At 34.2% G+C, this 24,220-nt stretch overlaps 1 protein-coding gene across 1 annotated transcript in view; it reads left to right on the top strand.

Annotated features, from left to right (window-relative positions):
* LOC150104813 (cytokine-like nuclear factor N-PAC) overlaps nucleotides 1-24,220 on the top strand; it is a 418,156-nt gene that overhangs the window by 124,775 nt on the left and 269,161 nt on the right. The window contains exon 8 of the mRNA XM_090395069.1: nucleotides 9,252-9,377. Within this exon, the coding sequence (XP_090251195.1) occupies nucleotides 9,252-9,377 (126 nt within the window). The remainder of the gene's footprint in view (nucleotides 1-9,251; nucleotides 9,378-24,220) is intronic.

Below are 24,220 nucleotides of genomic sequence, written 5' to 3'. Positions count from 1 at the left end.
CCGACGTGACCATGTTTAAACTTTTTAACCGTGTGCGAGGTATATGCAAAACTTTCTTTTTTCGTAAAGTAAAATCAGGGTGCAAGTTATATTCGAGTAGAATGATATATTTGATATAGAATGGATAGTTTAAAAGTTCAACAAATAGTGCTGTCAGCAAGTCCAGTTTTTTTAATACTTTATATTTGACAAACCCATGTAAGCATCCTATAGTAATTATGAAAGATATAGGTTATGCAACTTTAAAATTGTTATAGATTTTATGTGTCATGGTATAGTTAACGTATCTCATAATCAGTTGCCAAAACTTTTATAAATTTGAAATGCTTAAGGTGGCAGCAAGGATGTAAGGATGGTCAAATTTTATCATATGTAAAGGAACAAGAATTATCAGATGCTTGCAAAGAAAAAAAAAAGGGGGGAGTTTCCTTATGTTAACTACCTCAGGATGCTGATTTTTGGCCTTTTCATGGATTATATGTTTATCGTGTGCTTGAATTGCCTTCATTGCTATCTGCTCCTTCCTTGGATGCTATTGTTGCAAAAGAGTTGGGTCTAAAAGTGAAAATTTTGAGATGGTGTCCTCAACATCAAGAGATGTTGTTATTCAAATCCTATCTAATAAAGGTAGATGAAAGTAAAGGAAAAAGTTGAGTGGACAAGAATCATGCACATATTCCAATATCTATTCCTTCAGCCATTCTTTTTATTCAAAGATGTGGAATCTTGCTTCTCTCCTCAGGGTAGCAGGACTTCCCTTGGTGCTTTGTGCTGCATATTAGCTTGCACATCAACAACAGATGTAGTCCTACTGGGAAGGGAAGAAAGGTAACAGGAAAAAAGAAAAGTTAATAAAAAGCAACAGCAGCTGATTTCCAAATCAATAGGTTTACCTTTTGTGTAGTGGTAAGTTGATAACAATGAATTTGGATCTTGAAGGATGAGAAAGTAAAAGAAACTGGCCCCCACTATCTTAAATATAGAAAAGTCAAGTGTGTTTACAGCAATAAAGAAATAAAACCAGTTGCCATAAAAGCTTCACATGGTAGCAAGATTTACAGGGAGAACATCAGGCATTGCAAGGGACTATGGTAGATTATTATTGAACAGGCATATCCATGGAGTCCTAAGACTCATTGTGAGAGATCCCAAATTATCAACACTATCGTACCTCTCATTGAAACAATTAGCAGCCAAAGCACATACTCGAGCATTCCATTCATTCTCCACTCTTACTCAACTTTCAGGGATTACCTGTTGTTCTCCCCCCCCCCCTCTAGTTAAGTGCTAAAACATTTCTGCTGCATGAGTTCTATAAAAGCCTTTAAGTAACTTAAATTTTTCTATGATAACCCTTGCTTTTTTTCTTTATCAACAAACTTTTGCAGTATCTGCAAACTCTCAATCTATCCTCATAGAGCATTCCACGGAACACTCACCATCTTGTTCATTTGCCTCTGGATTCTCTCCACTATCTTGTCCTTGACACTTTTCCACATTAGACATCCATTATGTTTTGCCCATACTGTCAGCCTATTCAAATCATCGTGCAAGCTCTATATTCACTCGATTCACTCTACCTAATTTTACATAATCAGCAAGCAACTGAATATCTCCCTTCAAATTATTTCCTAGATCATTACAAAAATTAAGTGGATATTAAATCCAACATTATTTCAGAGCCAAATACAGAAACTAAAGTTTCATGCAAAAATTGACCAGAGTGGTTAAGGGAATAAGTTTCAGTAAGGAAATACCATGAGTAGACATATTACTAACTGTTATAATAACGGAATTAACTCACGTAAATTATTCTTTATTCGTAGAATTTTCACCTAAGTATCACGGCATCATCAGTACAGGTACAAGGCTAATTAAACAATAACTGTTATATTCACAAAGTGCTACCTAAGTAGCTAAGGTTAAATTTCCTAAATTTATTTATTATTTATTTATTTTTAATAATTTAAATTTAATTATTAAATAATAATTATTCAATTATAATAATTAAAAAAATTTTTATAACTTTTTTTTTTTTTAATATAAATATATATGTGTGTATACAATTATGTTAGGAAAGATTTGCTGCTTTATAAAGTACTATCTCCCACAAGGGGGAAAGACGTAGACCATCGGATCTGTTTAGGTTAGGGGAGTGAAGTAATGCTTCACATGTTTTTTTTGTATAGCCGTTCCATTAGGAACCGACTTTTGTGAATGACTTTTGTCTTGCTCCACTTAACTCTGTCTGGTGTTGATGGCATGGTCTGCAATTCCAGACTGTTCGGGTTCAAGGTACTGGATGTACGACTGGTGTTCTTCTAACTGGACCTGAGCAGATCTTCCTGTTTGTCCAAAATATGGGAGCTTGTCCCACATCTCAGCTATCCAGATGTCTACCAGATTCCCTGCTTGTGTGGATTATCATATTTCAGACAAACAGGAAGATCTGCTCAGGTCCAGTTAGAAGAACAGCAGTCGTACATCCACTACCTAGAACCCGAACAGTCTGGAATTGCAGAACATGCCATCAACACCAGACATAGAGTTAAGTGGAACAAGACAAAAGTCATTCATAAAAGTCGGTTCCTAATGGAATGGCCATACAAAGAAATGTGAAAGATTACTTCACTCTCCTAGCCTGAATAGATCCGATGGTCTATGTCTTTCTCCCTTGTGGGAGATAGTACTTTATAAAGCAGCAAATCTTTCCTAACAAGTAATTGTGTGTACACACACACACACACCCATATATATATATATGGGGGGGGTTAAATTATAATTAAATAAATTTAGGAAATTTAACCTTGGCTACTTAGGTGGTGCTTTGTGAATATAACAGTTATTGTTTAATTAGCCTTGTACCTGTACTGATGATGTTTGTGATACTCAGGTGAAAATTCTACGAATAAAGAATAATTTACTCGAGTTAATTCCGTTATTATAATAGTAATGGTTAAGAGAATATACTCTTAAATCATATTTCGGACAAACAGGAAGATCTGCTCAGGTCCGCCAATCCCCCAGCTGAACCTTATAGGAGAGATGAATGCTAGCATCCATATGTTTGTCTCCTATTAGTTTATTTTAATAGGAGCCCGACAGCTGTTTCAAACTCGTTGGTTTTCGTCAGGGATCAGGCAGAAACCTGAGAGAGCAAAAACTCTCAGTAACTAGTACAAGTTGGTCATGGCAAATAATAGTGTATTTATCTTTATTCGTGGGTTTATTTGTATACCAAATAGGTTATGCTGTTTCCAGATTGTTATAATATGATATATAAGTAGATGTGACGGGATACATCCTTGCCATACTCCTTTGTTTTTCTATTCTGATACTTGTTCTAATTGGACTATTTTATATCCTATATACACGTTCTGTCCAAAAAGAAACAAAACTTTTCGAAAATAGAAGAAACTAGTGGCGCCACCTGTTGTATCTCTTTGTTGTTGAAAGCAGCAACCTTCATTAGTGTTGTCAATTGTTTGTGACATTTGCTTCATTAGAAGCAGAGTTATAGTGCCAAGAGTGACAGTGTGTTTTGACGAATGGTCGTGAGGACTGAAACTTCTTTGAAACAATCGTTACTGGTAATGAAACGTAGTTGAGTATGAGCCCAAAACAGAGGTCTGAGTGGAGACCACCAGAAGAGAGCATCCGGAAAAAAAGAAAAAAAAAAGTCACTTGGAGAATTCAAAAGTAAAGACAATGCTGATTCGTCGATGGGGAGTTTTTATCTTGAAGTTTTGAAGTGATTCATATAGAGAATCCGTTACGTTTGGCATGAATATTGTGATGCAGGCAGCTGGTCACTTTTGCACAGTAATGCACCATCTCACCGTTCGAACATTGTGAGACAGTTTTTGAGCAAAAACTAAAATTGTGTGTTGTGATACGATACCATTAAAAACGTTCAAGCAGCAGTAACCATGACCCTCAACAGTATCCCAAAAACCGATATATAAAAAAAATTCATTTACCGAATTAATTGACCGTGCCAAACGCTGTATCGAAGCTGAGGGAGAGTATATTGATTGAAATAAATGATTTGAATAATTATAATTGGCCTGTGTTTTATTTTCTATCAAAAGTTCAGTTTCTTTTTGGACAGAGAGTGTATATTTATGTATATATGTATATATATATATATATATGTATGTATGTATATATATTCCTGAATAGATTACAACCTGGTTGGTATATTTAGATTGGTTAAAATTTTAAATAATTTGTCTATTAATTTTATCAGACATTTTCATAATGAAGGCCATGTGTGTTACTTTTTGATTAATAATTTGAGTGAAAATTGAGTCTATATAAGATTGGCCTTTTTGGAATCCAGTATGTTCTTCTGATAGTTTGCTTTCTACAATACTGTTTAGCTTCGCCTTTAATATTCTTGCATATATTTTGTAGTATGTCTAATTCCTCTATAGTTATTACAGCCATCTTTATTTTATTCTTTTTTTTTTAATTAATTTGAATAACCAGTGCTTTTTTCAAGAGTTAAAAATTTTTCCAGAAATCTGGACCTTATTAAAGATTTCCAGGAGTCTTTCATTAAATTTTTCACCTGCATTTTGTACAGTTCCATGTTTATATTGTCTTTTTTTTTTTGTTTTCTTATTTTTCATCTTATTTATGGTACTTCTAAGTTTTGACATCGTAATATTTCTTATTTGATATTATTGCTCGTTTTTCTAAATGTACTTTTAACATTTCTTTTGTTCTTTATTACTTTATAGATATATCTTAATTCTATTAGAGAATTGCTCCCCCCCCTGTGTGTGTGTGTGCGCGCTTCTCCTTTTGGTTTGTTTTGCAGTTGGACTGTCTTTTGGCTTCTGTCTTGAAATTAGCAACTTTTTTTTTAATTATTATTATTATTATCTTTATTTCTTTGTTCCAATTTCATAATTCTCCTTTTCTATTCCATTTATTGTTTATTCCTAAGCTTTCTGTTTACTGCTTTTGTCAGGATTTGTTTGGTTGTCCCATTTTTCTTTTGTCATTTGATTCACTTATGGTTTCTGTTTTTAAATCAGTGCATTTCTAATATTGTTGCCTAGTATGGGAATCTTGCAATAAAGAAATTTTGTAACTTGGTTGATAATTATTTTCTACTTTATTTTTTAGCCATTCTGATTTAAATCAAATTTTTGCCAATACAATGTAATGCTCAAAGTTTAATTCATAGTCTTGATATATCTTACAAATATTAACACTATAACTCAAAATTTCTTTGTTTCTTCTTTAGTGGAAATTTATTTGGGACCATATACACAAATAAGTGTCATTGTCCAATTTCCTATTTTGAAATTGACTGTCATTCAAGAAGTTTCTCTCTATTCAGTGTTGAGTACTACAGTTCCACATATCAAAAGTTGTCTTTTAATTTTGATAGCATCAGTTATATCTATGTGAGACTTTAATTCTTCTTATTCCACTTCTTTTCCATTCATAACCTATTTTCAATTTTGAGTTTATTACAGTAAGTGACTTGAATCTATCCATTACCTGAAAAAAAGCAGTAGTGTTGTTTCCCCAGCTGGCAAAATGTTTCATGTTGCACCATAATTTTTTGTGGTTTGTCAATGCAGAATAGTTTGCTTAGTTGAATCTCAATTTTCCATCCTCATCCTCTGTTGTTTAATTATCCAGATGTATATCTAATAATAGATGCACCACGAGAGGGTGAGATGTTTGGATAATCAGTCCAACCGAAAATGATAAGGAACCTTCTGGAAGACGTGTGATCGGTGTGTCCAGGAAGGGCAGGCAGTCATTGGCTTCTAGTTCCATTGTAAAGTGGATTATAGGGTGCTGGCATATTTAGATGCACTAAAAATGTATTCAATGTGTCTGGGCCATGTGGCCAAATAGCAAACACATCATCAACATAGCATAGCCAGAGACTAGGTTTGAGAGTGGCTGTGTTGAGAGCTAGCTTTTCCAGATGTTCTATGTAGAAGTCGGCTAAGGGGGAGAAAGGGGGGGGGGTGCCATAGCTGTCTCATCTAATTGTTTGTATATTTTCTCTTTCCATGTAAAATAACCTGCCTGTACTGTGAATTTAAATAGCTGAAATATATCAGGGGGAAATTGTGAATTTAGTAAGTTAAGTGTTTCAGTCAATGGTACATTAGTGAATAATGAGGTGATATCAAAACTCACCATTAGGTCTGAACTATTTAAGGTGCAGTTTTCTAAAATACTTTTTAGGTGGGTAGAATTTTTAACAAAAGAGGGAGAATTGCGAGTGGCTAGTAGTTTGGCTAAAAGTCACTTCCTGGCCAAAAAAAAAAAAAAAAAAACAGTCAACAAACTCGAACGCTTTCACGTTAAAACACCCAGAATATACAGAACTCCAAAAATTCACAAACAAGGTACACCTCTATACCCTATTATAGATAGTATAAACAGTCCTATATAAACTAGCTAAACATTTAGCCAAACCACTTGCACAAACAATTCTCTCTTGTTTGTTAAAAATTCTACCCACCTAAAAAGTATTTTAGAAAACTGCATCTTAAATAGTTCAGACCTAATGGTGAGTTTTGATATCACTTCATTATTCACTAATGTACCATTGACTGAAACACTTAACTTACTAAATTCACAATTCCCCCCTGATATATTTCAGCTATTTAAATTCACAGTACAGGCAGGTTATTTTACATGGAAAGGGAAAATACACAAACAATTAGATGAGACAGCTATGGGATCCCCCCTTTCTTCCCTCCCTTAGCCGACTTCTACATGGAACATCCAGAAAAGCTAGCTCTCAACACAGCCACTCTCAAACCTAGTCTCTGGCTACGCTATGTTGATGATGTGTTTGCTATTTGGCCACATGGCACAGACACATTGAATACATTTTTAGTGCATCTAAATAGCCAGCACCTTATAATCCACATTACAACGGAACTAGAAGCCAATGACTGCTTGGACATACTGATCACACTTCTTCCAGAAGGGTCCTTATCATTTTCGGTTTATGGAAAACCCACGCATACAGGGAGATATTTACACAATCACACCATCACCCTTCTCAACAATATGGTATCTTAAAAACACTAACCCATAGAGCTAGAGCAATCTGTTTCAATGACATTGCTCTCACTGCTGAACGTTCTCACTTGCATCACACCTTCCTAACCAATGGCTATAATCCCCATAAGATAGATAAAATACTAAATGCTACCCAGAAATCCCCACCACTATCTACCACAGAAGACTACAACAAAACTATCACCATCTCATACATTAAAGGCACATCTGAAGAGATATCTAGGATGCTTAACAAACACCAACTGCACACCATATTTAAACCTTATGTGAAATTGGCAACTCTCATCCATTCACCTAAGGACAGATTCACTCCTTTTAACCACCTTACCAGCCATTATGGATCAAATACACATACGCTTTGTATCCATCATATATTTCAATGTAATATCAATGGTATTACAATTTCAATATGCACTTTGCATCCATGATAACTTGAACGTCTATAGACATCTTGGCAGGTAGCATGGTTAATCACATCCAGGAGTCTTATGAAGTGCCCTGTTCTTGTCATCGAGCCTACTACGGACAGACAGGAAGAACTGTGTACATCCACCTCAGTGAACACAAAAAATATATCCGACACTTCCGCTATGGCAAGCATGGTCTGGTAGACCATGCTTTGGATACCCTGGCACACAGGATCAATTGGAAAAAAACAAAAGTACTGCACAGAAGGCTTAAAACATATTCCAAACCTTGACAAGTATGGCTGCATAAATCTACCAAAGATTTGGGAGACGGTCATCCTAAGACCAAATTAATATTTATTTATTTTAATTTAATTTTTTTTTTTTTTCAAACCTTTGGACTACTGTATTTTTATTTATTTATTTAAGTTAGATGGCACCTTATTAGGACTTTAGTCTTGTGTTGCACGCTGTAATTACTTATACTAGCCTCACTGTTACACCGGATTGTGGTTGTCTTGCATTTGTAACAAACTTTGTTTGTGTGCTCTGAAGATGCTGGATATAATACCAGCGAAATACAGCCATACTTGTCAAGCATAAGTTAATAGTTATTTTCTTATCAATCTGTGTTAACATCAGTACTGTGCAATTTAGAAATTTAAATTTTCTGTAATAAGAAATTATTCAAAAATTACAGAGCTCAAAGTACTTGCCTACTTTCACATATGTCACCTATAACTAATATAGATGAAAAGTGGTATACTAATGCAGATGCTGCACAGTTTGAGAAAAACCATTAATCTATTCAATGCTATCTGCTGTCCACAAATAGCATTTTTTGTCTGTAAATTACGAATGTTTCTTTATACAGAATATAACTGTTGTGAACGAAGATTCCTAGAGTATTAATATTACCCTGCTTTTCCACACATCCATCGATTTATCATCTCTGTGCTACATTTTTGATCTTCCCATGCATGGTTCATTGTATAGGAATATATATAAATGTTACTTTTTAGAATACGTTAATTGAGTATTAATATAATATGTTCTGTTGGATTTCCTTTTGCTGTTTTTAATTAAACTGAGGAATCAGATTACTTGACATTTTATATAATACTTGCTCTTAAAGGCAAGACATTTGTATTGGCTTAACCACTAGCTAGTTGACAGTTGTCATTAGCACATTTTAATAAGTATTAATTATACTTCGAATTTTTGGTATTGGAGAAAAGTAGTAGAAACATTTGATCTTAATTTTGAAAGTACACCCACGTGCGCGATCTAAAATCTGAGACTCATCCATAATGCATAGATTGTAATTGAGCATTAATTATCCCTAGTGGTGATTAACTTTAATTTAAAATTAACATCTTTGAATGGTTGCTATATTACTATTTATTTATGAAGTAGTCAAATAAAAATGCTTTTAAACAGTAGAAATGTGCCATTGATCTTCATTTTATGGAAATTTCCATAACCTCACATTTTGTTGTTGCTTCTAATTGCAAAACAAGTAGTCTTAATTTTTATTTATATATATTTTGTTTTCATGCACTACTTCTACATTGACCATACTTGCTGTTTGGAATATCTGTTGAGAATAACAATTAGTTATATTAATTTCATATCAAAACACTTGATTACATTACATTGCAGTGTTTTCTTATGCACTGTTATTTGTAGGACATAGAATATACCAAGCTTATAGTTTAAATCTATGTGAAGTGATAAAGGATCACATTTTTATTGCATGCTATCCCCATTCAGCAACCTATAAAAGCAGCAGACTTGCCATCTATTGATGAGGAAATAGCTACTATTTTCCCAAATGGGTCCAACAAGTCACTACCTCATCGAGACTACTCCCGAACACCATTTCAAGGCAAATCTAAGGTAATCTTAGACCACTGCCAAACATTTATTTAGCTAAATGATCGGTACACCTATTTCAAAATCTATGATTTCCTCTTTTTTATATTTAAAATGCCTTTGCTAGGCTTTTTTGTACATCCTCTAAGCAGTATATATTTTTGAATATGTTTAAATTAAAGATAAACAAATTATTAACTTTTCTGATTCTGAATAATCTATGACATATATAAGTGTAACAAAATTATATAATAGTCCAAAATAAGTTTTTGCATTTGTGGAATTAAGAGTATAGTTTACATTACAGGTTCCTATGTATTTGTGTTTTTATGTCCATAGTGTTTGTAGATTCAAAAATTTGAATATTTGCATACATACAACTTTTTAATCTGAAAGAATTAACAGCTGTAATGTACATTAATAGCATGGTTTTGAATTCAGCTACAACCTCTAGTACTAGCATCTTTTTTATGGTGGTTATAGTTAATTATATGTAGTAATACTTAAATAGTCCGCTTTTTCTTTGAGCTCTCCTTCCTTGATTTTTTTTAATTATCTTATTCATCCTGAAGATAAAGCAACTTCTATCAATGAATATATGGACCAATAATGTCATATAGTTGATTTTTCTATGTTTGATACCGTTATACCTCATTAAAATGGAATCTATTCCCAACATAAGACTTTTTACTGTGCTTCTGTTAGACTGCCAAATGTCATTAGAGGGAAAGAAAAATTCAAAATAGCATTAGGTTCTCAAATATTGGTAGCAGTTGATTGTTTCGGCTAGTATGATTTGTTCTAATGCTGAAAGTATCTATTTTTAAATAGTGTAGTGGAATAAGATGTGCTGTCATTTATTATATTTGAATTGGAAAGGATGCACTTTTATTGAAAAATGATAAAACTTAATTGTGCACCGATTGGTGGAATTTATATAAGTCTAAAAAGATGTTTCCATTTTAATTTTATTTTTTGTAGGAATAGATTTGTCTACCCTACCATGAATTATCACTCGCATTGATATTTAGTGAAGAAAACACATCTGGCAATAATAACTAAAGTTATTGAGCTAATAAATTGAAAGCAATATTTTGTCATGGTCAACCAAAAGCACCTTCATGGACACAAAGAAATAAGCATGTGAACACTGGACCAGCAGAAAGGCAAATACAGACTGACCATGAAATGCATAATTCTAGTCTTATGCCCTCTGTGGGTATGATGGAATCTTTCTGAAGGTCTCAAGATAATGGGCTCTCAGATTTTTGATGAGGTTGAGTCAGCTGAATCTGTTTATTTAGCAAAATGTTATAATGCTGTGACAGATTCTAGATAACCTCTCAGATTTATTTCCTTTTGTATAAAGGACTGTTTTGTTTCAGTGGATCCAATGATTTACACCTGTGGCATGGTCTGCTACTCCAGAACAGCTGTAGTGTAAGTGGTGGACGTATTTTATGTTCTGTCAGATTAGCTATTCTTCCTGTTTGTCCACATTACCAAAGTTTGCAGGAGCAGGGGATGCTGTACACCCTGGGGTGGTTAAGGTGATGGGAGGATTTTTTGGTAAGCAGATAAGGGTAGATGTTTTTAAAGGGTCTGGCAACCATGTCTCCTTGCAAATGTTTGCATTTAGGACAAATGAGAACTAATATGTCTGGAAGAACAAACTACACCCCACTTTCATACTTAGTCTGTGTTTCCCTTCCTTTGTGCATTGCTTAATCATTATGCACTATGTTCACAAAGTTTGTTAACCAACAGCATCCCTTTAGCCACATTTTGTGGCCTTTACGTTTTCCTGAAAATGTAATCTAAAATTTGGATAAACTGTGAATTGTCATTTATTCATTGGTTTTAATGATTTTTAAATGTGTTTTACAAAATGCATTAGCATTCATATTCAAGTTATTTTGGCACTTTTCTTCAAGATTTTTTTCAAAATTTCATCAGTCATCCCAGTCTAGTTTTGTTTCAATTGGACCATATGCAAAAGCGCAAAGTGACAACAGCTCTGCTTTGGCTGGGTAGAATTTAATAAAATTTAGGATTTAGCATAAAAGATGTTGTTTTGTTGCAATGATGCACTTTTATTGAAAAATGATAAAATTGTGTACCGAGTGGGTGGAATTTAATAAAACTCAATTTAATAAATTTCAAGTATTCCCAAAACTATTTGGGAGTACTTGAATTTGTTATTTCATTCAAACCATTTGTGTATGTGTGTTGGGGGGATCATGAGTTGTGTTATGTCATATTAACTTTTTGCAAACTTATTCTCTTTTAAAGTATAGACTCTTGATAGTTCTTGAAAAAACAATGGAATATACAAATAAATTCGACTGTGATCACTGTTATGTTGTATATAATTTTAGGTATTATTCCTAACCTTGTGGTGGTGGGATGGTTATGCTGGTATTATTTTTTGTCAGTTCCATTTTCACTGACAGAATGACAAATTAAACAGTATTTTTTTTTTCCAGCATTCTTGGCCAACTGCATACTATACCCACTTTCAAAATGGGCATGGATATACATCTTTAGTGAGAAATGCTTCATCACCCAGTGTGAGACCACCAATCAACTTGCTTGGAATGTTGAAATGCATCCAACAAGTGCTTTTTTTCTTTCTTTTTTTTTTTTTAGTTCAACCTTTATTAGGTGATATTTTTTTTTGGATTTCTCATTTTTTTTTTTCATCCATTTGGATTAATTCAGAGGATATTTTTGAGATTAGGACTGGTGGTGGGAGAACTAGGGGACACCTTTGGAAGCGGGCAAGAGTGTGGTTAGCAAGGGAGATGTGTGGAATAAATGAGTGGAATAAGCTGCCAGAGTCTGTTGTGGGTGCTATGATGGTGAGTGAGTGAGTTCAAGGCAAGATATGATAGATACTGTGAGACTGTTGTATAGTTGTGTGGACATGATGTTTAGGGCCTCCCTCAATGAGTATAAGGACTCCCTGGAGTTGCCCGTAATAATAATTTCCCATCTCTTATAGCTATATGAAGGATATTATTTATTTTAAACTAGTTTTTCCAATTTTTTGCCAAGATTTAAAATTTTCTAGCTTTCTTAAGATTTTCAAATACACTGATGCCTTTCATTTTATATTTTTCTTTATTTGTAAGATTTTTCATTTGCTGAAAAGTTAGTTTTTCTTCCTAAAAGGAGACCTCTGCATTGGCTGAGTAGGTAATATTCTTTTCCACTCAGCAAGCAGATTCAAATTCTGCTGTGACATCCATTGTCTGAATTTCTTTAGAGTAAATAATTTCTGTTTTAGACCACAACCTTACTTTTTAGTCTAGACCTGAAAGAGCATGACAAAGTTCCATGTTGAATTTCTAGAGCAGAGTTCCTGGATTATTTAACTCTTAAACTCAATCTAAATTACTAAAAGGTTTTCCTACTTAAGCCATAAGTATTTCAAAATATTAAGTTTTCAGTTTCAGTAATCTTACCTGCCTTAATTTTGGAACTGCTACTTGTACAGATTAGCACAAATGCAAAATGCTTACTCGTTTTCCTAACTTATAGAGGGTGGACAAAAAGTGAAAGTACACACCACCATAAAATATTTCCTTGTAGTGGGGAAAGAAGGTCATCAGTTCTTAATCTGGTCAAATTATTCATTGTGGGTCAAACTATGTAATTAATCTGATTATACAGAAGTACTGTTTATCATGAAGGCACCTCATTTTAAAATGGGTACTAATTATATGAAAAATAACTTTCTAAACTCTATAGTTTACATTAAAAATAAAAGCATTGAAACTGATTATCAGGCAACAGTATTTGGAACTACTCTTGTAGCATGAGGTCATTTTTCTCACTTTATCTATTCTTAGTTATTATAATTACTTTGTCAGAGTTTGTGTTGTTTTGTCACTTTGATTCAGTATTACTGAAGCAGCATGCTTTATCTCATGCTATGTTTTTATATTGGTATCGTTCTCCATGTTTAAATGCAGGAAAAACTACATGTGTCCAGTAGTTTTTCCTGCATTTAAAATGTTAAGTGTTGTCTAGCCACGCAATGCATTTTCAAGGTGCAATGGTCTTTTCCTTTTGTGGCTAAACCTCTGCAACTAAGCAAAAATGTAGCTTGTGGGAATGCATTGATATTCTGAAGAGAGCATATTCAGGTATGCTGCTTGATTCAATATTATTAAATAGTGAAGATAGTTAGGCACACACAACTCCTAAAGTTACTTACTAGACTGTGCATATCTATGTTAATTCTTGGTCATTAGCATATTGTATATGCTAACATACAAAGCAACTGAGTATATAGGATGACCCCCAAAAAATTTATTTTGTACTATGCTTGCTGTATAAGACTACCATAAATTTTGAACTTGCTGCTGATAGCTTTTTAGACGTTGCTTTCACTTTATTATAATGTAGGCATAGAAATCACACTTGTGATTTCTATGCCTTATTTACTGTAATTTAGGAACAATGTCTTCTAGTACTAGATAATAGGTAAAAATTGTTTGTAGCAGTTATCAGTTTCATATATTATAATTTGTGATCATCATGCCAGTAAGGTGTCATTAGGATTTAAATTAAAAAAAAAAAAACATGCTTATTATAATGGTAAATTAAGTAAATTTGGACTTATGTGAATTATTCTGAAAGGGTATTGGGGGGGGGGGGTATGAAAATTTTATTTACCATGTATTGCTTGCATGTCATCTGCAAGGCAGACAGCCTGTACTAAGTAGTTGTCTTCTGCACTTCCATAATTTTTGGTGTTTTTGTGTTGGGATAGAATAGTCATGATTGGAAAAAGTGAACTCATATAAAATGTGCCAAAATTGATCTCAAAATTAAATTTGTAGTGGGGGGGGGGGGGATCTGTTCTCATCTGATAATTATCATTTAAAACATTCTAGATACAAAATGTGTCACCATATTTAAAAGTTTTTGGGGTTGATTTTTCTGTCAAGTGCTAAAAAACATACCTTAAGTTCTCATTGCAATGTGTGCATGCAACACTCTTAAATATGATACTTCCATAACAATGCTTTCTCATGACAACTTTCTAGATAACATCAGTAAAGACATTTTTAATGTCAATGTGAAGTTGGAGAATGGGTAGAATGGATTGTAATGCCCCGTGGTCTTAAGTCCAAAGAGAAATAGATGCCACTTTCTACTGAGAGCTTTATGAAGAGAGAGGGGGGGGGGAGCTACTGTTCAGTCATCTCTAGATAATTTCATACAGAAGGCTGAATTAAACTATTTTGGATTAATAATTACATACTGAAGTCTAATTTGTGTGGGCATCATGTGAATATAACTAGAAGAAATAACCTTTAAAACACTTTAATGCAGCCTCATACACATCACCCTATTGGTGATGTGTTTATGGTATGCTTATGGTTGGAGGAATTGGTTAAATAAGATATGTAAAATTAGTTCCATAATGCTTATGGAACATAACTCTTGCATAAATCAGGATTGTCACTCAACAATAGCTCATGCCGAAATTATTAGTATATTAATATGCTAATTATCATTTGTATTATTGTTCTTATTTAACAGAATATAAAAGAAAAAGCTTCTTAGAACACTGTGTGTATCTAGCACACCTGCTGCACAGTAGACATACGTTACTGTAGCAGCTTTATGATGTTTCCATTGCTGAATTCAAAGTTCAGATTTTATATGTACAGTATAATATGACCCATTGTGACAGCAGTTTTTTTTAACTTCAAAGACAAGAACTTTGTCTTTGAAGTTAACAACACTGATGTTGCAAATCACCTGATTTATTTATGATAAAGTCAGTACTTTCATTAATTGCATTTGTTGCAGTTGATTTCTTATACTAGCTGACCTACAAAAAAGTGTAGAATGAAGCATAGTGTTAAAATTTTTGACACTAATCATAATAGGTGTTCATAAAAAAAAATCCTAGTATGTGTAAAGTTTATGTATACAGCTTTACATGTGTTAGGTTAGTTTTTAGATTTTGAGTTAGGGAAAAGCTGTATCTGATAGCTTATGTTGGACATATCAGATATGCTACTGTTCTTTAGGAAGGAGGAAGTGCAGTTTTAAGTAAAGCATCAGTTTAACTTAACTCTGTACGGCTGTTTAAAAAAGAAAAAAAGCTTAATGGTCACTTAAAAGGCAAAGATGGGGAGGGGATTAAACTTTCCAAGAAATTATTCTTATTTAATCCTTTATCCAAGTTTAAACAAACAGTTTGCAGGTGAAGTATCTTTGACGAGGATACTTCATATCAGTTGCCTTAGTATTCCATAATGCAAAGCACTTCCTTTTTGATGTGCATAATTCTGTGCATTATTGGAAGGGTGACTACCCAGACTAGTTTAGATTTTTATTGAAGTCTCATCATTGGGAGCCAGACCCAGAAAAGATACCAAGCTTGAATTAATGCTGAAGTCATATATCTTTCATATACAGATGATAAAGGTGCATCACGTTATTTTGGTAACCTCTATGGAATCAGTAGATTCATCATGGGAGACCCACTCAACCAGCAACTTGTCCATCATAAGAACTTCAAAGTTCATTATGATAGACATGTTGCATTTACATTACTTTCATTCAAAATGCAATCTGCTAACTAACAACTCTCCACATAAAAAAATTTACTCCTTACGCTCTTCTTCACTTCATCTTTCTACAATTTCCAGGGATGGCCTCTAGTTCTTCTAATCTTAACGTACTCTTTTTTATAATTCCTTCTATATTAATCTGATAGAATCCTGTAAAAAAGGAGATATGATAAAGGCTTTTAACTAACTCGAAGACCTCTATCATATCTCCTCTTATCTGCTAACCTCTGTAATCCACATTCCCTCAAATGCTTTTCATAATCAACAATCCAGTGATATCACTTTGGTCATTCATTTTTCGACCCTCTAGTGTTTCCACATCACAAGAAAAACTAGATGACCAAATTTGTCCAGCGTCAGTTTCAATGAATTATTGAAGGATAGAAAGAGTTGGTGGTTCATGATGCTGGATATGAGGAGGTGCTAGGTAAAAAGTGAGTTATATAGAAAAGAAAATTTTAGAGAAGAAATAGAGGATTAGATGGAAGGGGTGGGTAAGTTTGTGAGGGTGTTGGTAAAATATTGATATTGTGCACATTTTTTGCTCTGTGATGTTATGAGACATGGGGATAAATAGAGGGATGGGGGAAGTTGTATTATCTGATGTAACCTGACTTTATAGTAGGGGAGAGAGGGTACTTGATTTTTTTAAAAAAAGTAAATTATGTTTTCAAGATGGTCAGATATTATTGGGTATTTCAATATCAAAAAAAAAAATGTATATATTGGGGGAGGGTAATTAGGATGTTTATGGATTGTGATATTTTCCTTGCTACTAGGGTTTCCATTAGGATTAATGGTATTATATCCATATAATGATTCTAGTACTATCAAGACATCCCAAAAGTAATGTCGTTTTTAGCATTAGGTTTTGAAAAGATATAAAAGATAAATCACTTGCTAATTTAATCAAGTATATATTCTCCATTTGAATCAATAACTCTCTCTCTCTTCCATAATAATACAATTTCAAAAAAAAATTAGGAGGTTTGGAGGCAAAGAAGTAGCATATGCTCAATTTCAGTGCCTCTAATGTATCATTGTTTTTCATTAATGAAATGTTGCAAACTTCAAAATAAGTGATAATCTGAAGGTACAAGATCAGGAAAATGCAGAGGATGTGGAAGCCTTTCCCAGTCGAGTTACTCAATCTTGGTATATATGATTCTTGCACTGTGAGGATGTGCATTATCAGCGAAAAACACCCTTTCGATTGACCAGAGAATACCTCTTTTCTTTCAGTTTTTCATTCATTTGATTGGTTTGTCCAGTATACTTCAACTGTGATTGTTTAGTTTTGTGGCAAGAGTTCAAAGAGTATAATACCATATCCCACCAAAAGCTTCACAAAACCTTCTGAGGGTGAAGGTCTTGTTTTGGCTGATGTTTAGCCTGTTCCACTGCCTTTGCCGTTTAACATTCTTGTAGAGTATCCGCTTTTCATCACTGGTGACTACATGACTCAAACAGATTGAGCCGCTTCAGAATGAAGAGCATGTTGATGCACTCTTTGATTGTTGATCAGTTCATGAGGATCCCACTTGCTGCTAAGCTTAGACACTATTCCATGTTCTTGGAAATGGCATGGATGATCAATAACAATGAATTAAGATCTTTTGCTAAATCTTCAACAGTTGCATTGCTATTTCTTGCAATAGCGGCTTCCAGCTTATTATCATCAAGAGAAACAGGACTCCCAGAGTGAGAGATTCTTTCAAGCTATAGGCCCCTTGTCAAAATTTTTGGAACCATTGCTGGCACTTTTGCACATTCAAAACATGATTGCCATACACTTCTTGCTCATTTTTTAGTGTTAGCAGCATTGTTGTCTTTTTTTTTTTTATTCATAAAGCATGATGTGCCTAAAATGCTCTTCAGTGATCTCCATAGTAATAAAGGGTTATTCAAATAATAACTTACATATGATGTTCTTGTAAGGTGGAATTCCTTTAGAATGAGGCTGCCTCAGCTTAGCAGTACTTAAAGTTTTAAAAATTCATGTTTAAACAAGCTGGGACATGTTTGAACAAGTATGGTATAAAATATGACATTGTTTTTGGGAGGGCCTGGTGCCTGTTTATTTTTGGTATGTGTACTTGGTTATGATTAAATGAGCATATAGCTAGTATGTTGAATGTACTGGTTTCGGAATGGGTATAGAATTTTTTTTTTTTCCCCTGCATGTACAACTGTAATGAGTTAGGCCAGTCCCCTGAATAACTCAAGCAAATACCTTTTTTATACATACTGAGTCAATGTTTTGCAGCAAGAATAGATTGAGACCTACTTGGTATCATAGTTCATCTTTAGAGAAGAGGAAGTATTCACTGTTACAGAAAGTACCACTGAAGATACTGTATCCAATTGTTGTAAGGCAAAACGTAATAGTTTGTTTTTTGATGTTGTGGGGCTTCAGCAAGTTTTGGAGTTTGTATGATTTTGAGTTATGCTAGGTGGGTAGTGCCTTATGAGGAGTTTGTTTTGCAGATCATTCAGATTGATCAGTTATATTTTTAGGCATTGTAAATGACTATTTTTTAGCATGAAAGGACAGGTGAAAGTTAGTTAAATGTATTGGGGGGTGTGTGTGTGTGTGTGTGTGTGTGTGTGTGTGTGTGTGTGTGAAAGATAAGCTGAAATTTTGGTTTGTTTATTTATTTATTTTTAAATACTTTAGGTTAAAAAAAAAAAGGTTTAACCATTACAAATGTGTTTTGTAATGGTTAAACATTATTTATTCCGGTATGAATAGGCAAATATATACAGAAATATGCATATATATTAACTCGGAACGTAATGAATGAAGATGAGTCAAGTTGTTTGTTATATAACACTTGGTAAATGTCAGATGGTTCATGGGTTTCATCAAAAATAATTTCACTTAGATGTTGCGCAAAAAAAAAAAAAAAAAAAAAAAAAAAAAAAAATCCTCTGTGTCCATTAGTTCATCTATAAAGAGCAAGAGCACTGAACCTAGGTGAGGGTAGATGCCAAAGTCAGTCTCATCCACCTCACTGACATCTCTATTGCAGGCAAATAAACAGTTTCTATTACAGGTCTTTGTTAGCTGTCTTCAAGAATGACAGTAGGAACATAGTCTTACAGTGTATGTCCTAGTGTTAATTGAGTAGTGATATTCGATGTCTGGAACCAAGACAGCTTGACTGGTTGTTTTATACAGAGAAATTTTGGTATTTGTGGTGGAGATTGGATTATTATTATTATTACGTGACACCTCCAGGGAGTCCAAAGACTCATTGGGGGGGGGGGGGGGTACCTACTCTCCAACTGCTCCAATGAGTCAATTGACCATCTACTGCCCACCACCAGTATTTTCACAGATAATCGCAACATTCATGCCCACGGCAGGATTCGAACCCACAGCCTTTTGACTGGAGAGCGGATACACTAACCACTCAGCCAACCAGGCTGGCAAATTAGCCTTTTATGGAATTGAAGTGAAGGGATAAACTGCTTGTGAATTTCTGTTGGTGATATAGTTCATTATATTCATGTTGCAGAGGCAATAAAAAGCATTTTTACTTATAGCACTAATGCTGCATACTTTTTTACAAGAGTATCAACAGGACATAAAACATGACCTATCTTGTTTCTCAAATAGGCAGTGAATTAATATGGTTCATTATTTACAAACTGAAGAGATATCAGTGCCATATGCAGGTATGATTAAGGAGAGACTGTTTTTCTTCAACTAATGTCCTTAGTAAATATATGTTTCAGGATAGGTAGATGAAATGAAAGACAACGGGTAATTGGTTCGGTAGATTTGTAGCTACTCTGAATAAATGTTGATTTTACAGCTGTTCTAATTTTTCAAACTTAGCTTCCAGGATGAAGGCAGTTTCTACAAAACCCTGGCAGTTGTTTTGTAGAATTTGGGATTTAGCTGACAAATTGTATTCTTATTGGCTTAAATCAAAACAAAATGATGACACAACATAATGGAATTTCATGCTGACATTGCCTGGCTAAACAAATCCACTCCTGTTTTTAACAAGGAATCATCAGTGAAAAAGAAGTGGAATTGACAGAAAGATCGGAGAAGTCAAATCAACATGATTGGTGTTACCAAAACAAAGAAGACAAACAACTGATATTCTAAATAACTAATACAATGTTATATTCAAGCAGTAACGATCATGGAAAGGAAGGAGTAGCTATAGTATTCAACACTAAATAGAAGAATAATCTTCTTGAATGGCAAGCAAACGCAAGAGAAATATTTAGTTTTAGATGCTGAGGATGCTATACTTGTAATATGCTTATGCCAAGAAAGAGACTGAAGTTACTTTAAAAAGAGAAATCTCATCTTGGCTAGAGAATTAGATGTTATCAAGGTAAGAGTGGAAAAGTTTATAGAACTAACACAGGATAATAAAATTTTATTAGCAGTGAAATTTGTTACCAGCAAATATCACATTTCAGGCTATAAAAAAAAAAGAACATAACCTTGGGAAATTCTAGCATTAGTTGCATAGCTTGAAAGTATAAAGATTCGACTATCATCACTTATGATCTGGAGAGAGAGAGCTGGTCATCTGTTGCAGTTGGCAGCCCATAAGATGGCAGGTCACTTAAGTCTTTGTGTGTGTGTGTGTGTGTGTGTGTGTGTGCGCGCGCGCGCACGCCTAACACATTCAAATACCTCAAATATAAGTAGTAACCACTTGAGATTCCCAAAGTTTCCAATACATTTGTCAAAAGGTGAGAGGCATAAACAAGTAATGTTCCTCCTTTCCTCCATCGAATCATTTATTAGCTAGTTAAGTGGTTTTCAAGTAACATAGAAACCATCTGTTAGTGTTCCTTCCCCATCATTAAAAAGAGAATTCCATTGAAAGAAATTGGGCAGTAATTTATGGTAAAAATTTATCACCCTCCTTTATAATGTGCTGAATATCGGCTAATTTAATTTATTCTCTCCTATTCCACTTGCCTCTGGAATAGGAGAAAATAAAATGGCAGCATAGAACAAGAGTAGTCTGGAGCACAACCATTCAGAATGGTCAGAACTACCATCAAGACCAAGAGACTTTCTTGGTATTCAATTTAAAGAAAGATCCTCCAGGTCTCTTTCTGTCAAAAAAAAAAATAGAATTGTATGTTAAGGATGGTAAAACATTTACAAGTTATCAATTTAAAAAAATTAATTAATTTAAAAAAAAACTAGTCAGGTGATTAGCTATTGCTGTAAATAATTGAACTGCCCAAGTGCAAATAAGGTATAAGTAGGTTTGGATAAAAGAAAGGCAATATGCTTAAAATCAGTGTAATAAACAACTGGACACTAAAGTTTCTTGTTTTTTGCAAATTCAGTTTTGAATAGGTTGAACTACAGTTATTTTGAATTAATATGAACAGAAAAGGACTGGAGATTTTGATAAAGGCAATTAAGTGTTGGTTCCTTTCTTATACAGTCTTTCATTTGATGGCAAATGAGGCTGCTCTATAATTCAGAGTATTTTAATAAGGTGTGACATCTTTTGGCTACTAATATATGGAAATATGACTTCTGCATTACTTCAACCTTGCCATCACATCTGGGTCTGGTTCCCACTGATGAGACTTCATTAAAGGTTGAAACAGGTCCTTCCCATAATGGATAGTGGTCCTTCCCATAATGCATAGCATTATACATGTCTCTAAGGATGTTGCATTATAGGATACTAAGGCAATTGATGTGAAGTCATTAGCCTCTATATAAGAGTTGTCCTGTCATGAAGTTATTCAGATGCTGGATAAAGGATGAAACCAAGAATTAATTTCTTGTCATCTTTAATTGATGGCAAACAACACTGCACATGCATTGCAAAACAATCCATTTTGTCATGCCTTCAATGTACCATGCAGCTATGTGCAGTCTAGGGAATGTGTACTTCACCCCTTCCTTCTGTTTACCAGCAGCTCCTTAAAACACTGAGTTCAAACGGAATTTCTGGTGGAATCTGCCATAATGGGATTGAGAGAAATGAGGGCTGCAGATAATACTACAGCAGGGTCATCTCATCATTACAAGATCTATGTGTCCCTTATACAGATTATAGGCATAACACAAAAAGGCAAGCAAATTGTACTTTCCAATAAATAACTTATTGGAAAGTATACTTTACTTTCTATATCTCTAATCCAGAGTATTTTTTGCCTATGGAAAATATCTCCTTCATTAATTCAAATATTCATATCTTTTGCATCTGGCTCCTATTAATGATGCCTCAGATTCTGGTAAGATAAGTACTTTGGTGTGAAGTCATTAGCTTTGATATTTTAATTTTATTTTACTGATGCTAGTGATGGTACGTACCACTGGCACAAGTAATGATATATATATCTTCTTCTTCCCTTATAAATAGGGAAATTCAAATAAAACACCTTGATATTAAGATGTCAGATCATAATCCAATTTTACTTAAATTCCACTGCATGGATCAAGTAGAGATTAGTTCTGGACTATGGAGAATTCCACCAATTTTCCCACTGATCTTTTCAACTAAACTCCAGACCCTATGTTCAAACTGGAATGGTGTTAGCTGGAACTGGGATATGTGGTTAGAATTTAAATAAGCATTAAAACAGAATATGGTTGAATGTGGAAAGGAATTTTCTTTCTCCAAAGGAAAAAAAGTTGAAAGACCTGTTTAAAGAGAAGCTGGTTCATAGCAAATCAGTGCAATAGTATAGAATGCAGTAACATGATTAGAAACATCAACACAGAAATAGAAGTAGGAAGGCAGAGACCAGAAAGAAATTTTAAAATAAGAATGCAGCAGATAGCCCTTCAGCTGCATTCTTCAGACCAGGGGCGAATTCTCCATGCTTGCTGCTCAAGCTCATTAATTGAGAAAGAAGTAATATTTGTTTGTTTAATAAATGCATGCATTTATAAGCATTCCATTTAGGCTTTTATTTTTGTAGACAGAAGACGTCTTAAGCTTGTGCGGCAATAATTGAGCTTTGTGATGTCTATCAAAGGCCGATGCTTGCTCAGTTGTAGGAGCTTCCAGGTCCTCGCAGCAGCACTGTGATTTCATGCGCATGCATAGCATTTCACGTAGTCTCACTCTGTTGCTTAAACACAAGTCATACGCAGTCAACATAGCTCTAGCTACTCCTTTCAAAAATGCAATAAAAATCTTTGAAGGCAACAACGGTACTGTGGGAAATTAAGCTTGGAGCATTAATGGCTTTCCCATTCATATCCAAGATGGGCTCAACAGACCCATTACACCATCTGAAGTTATTAGAGTCTGTAAAAAAAAAAAAATGCCAGACAAGGAAATCCCCACGACCCAATGATGTAGGGATAGAACTTTATGGTGAGCCTTCAGGTTTTATTCTTCCCATTCTAGTTTTTCTCACTACAAGAACATTTGTTATGTACCATCCAGTTGTTTTTGACTCTTGATGATCCTCTGAACAAATGCTCTATATATATATATATATATATATATATATATGCACAACTTGGCCTTGTGTCCTTTCTTTCAGTGATTGTAAGTTCGAGTGATAAGTTTTTTATGTTGTCCATCCAACTTTTTTTTATTGTCTTCCTCTTCTTCTCCAACAGAACTACCTTTTCCAATGATTCATCAAATTGCATAATATGTCCAAAGTACATCAACTTCTGTTTAGTGATCATTGCCTCCAAGTAGCATTCTGTCTCTAAAACCTTCTTATTGGTCATTCTTGCAGTCCATGAGATGTTTAATAATCTCCTTCATCACCCATAATTCAGATGAATCAGTTTGCTTTCTATCTTTCTTCTTAATAATCCAACTTTCGTGGCCTTATTCGTACCTCATAAATTTTTGTCAGGTTTAACATCACTTTTTTTTCCCCCCATGACTATCATCTAGTAATTCCACAAGCCATATGGGAGATCTCGAGGTAAGGTGACATGCTGAAGGTGAATAGGAAGATGAGTGTTATTTCTGATTTACTTCGATGCTTCTTCTCTTCTGAAGCATGGAGAGGTGATCTGGGAAAGAACATATTACCATGGAAGAGGAGTATATCATAAGGTACCAGAGACAGTCCTTATTGTTATGTTGTGTCCATGAGTCATGTTGTGACTTCAACTTCAAACTGGTGAACAATACTCTGCAACAGGGAAGACTAGAGCCATGGCTGCTGTCCTTAGAGTTGGGGCACTACAACCCCAAGTTGTGCCAGTCAGCATGTTTATGATGTTGTTCCTGGCATATATCTTTTACTTAGTTTTTTCCAAATGTTTATAGTAAGTTTGACTAT

This window comes from Typopeltis vanoorti, chromosome 7 (genome assembly GCF_054136105.1).
Source record: "Typopeltis vanoorti isolate ZY-2024b chromosome 7, IOZ_Tvanoo_1.0, whole genome shotgun sequence".
NCBI classification, from domain to species: domain Eukaryota; kingdom Metazoa; phylum Arthropoda; class Arachnida; order Uropygi; family Thelyphonidae; genus Typopeltis; species Typopeltis vanoorti.
Note: the sequence above shows the minus strand (reverse complement) of the source record. Positions and strands in the feature narration are given on the sequence as shown.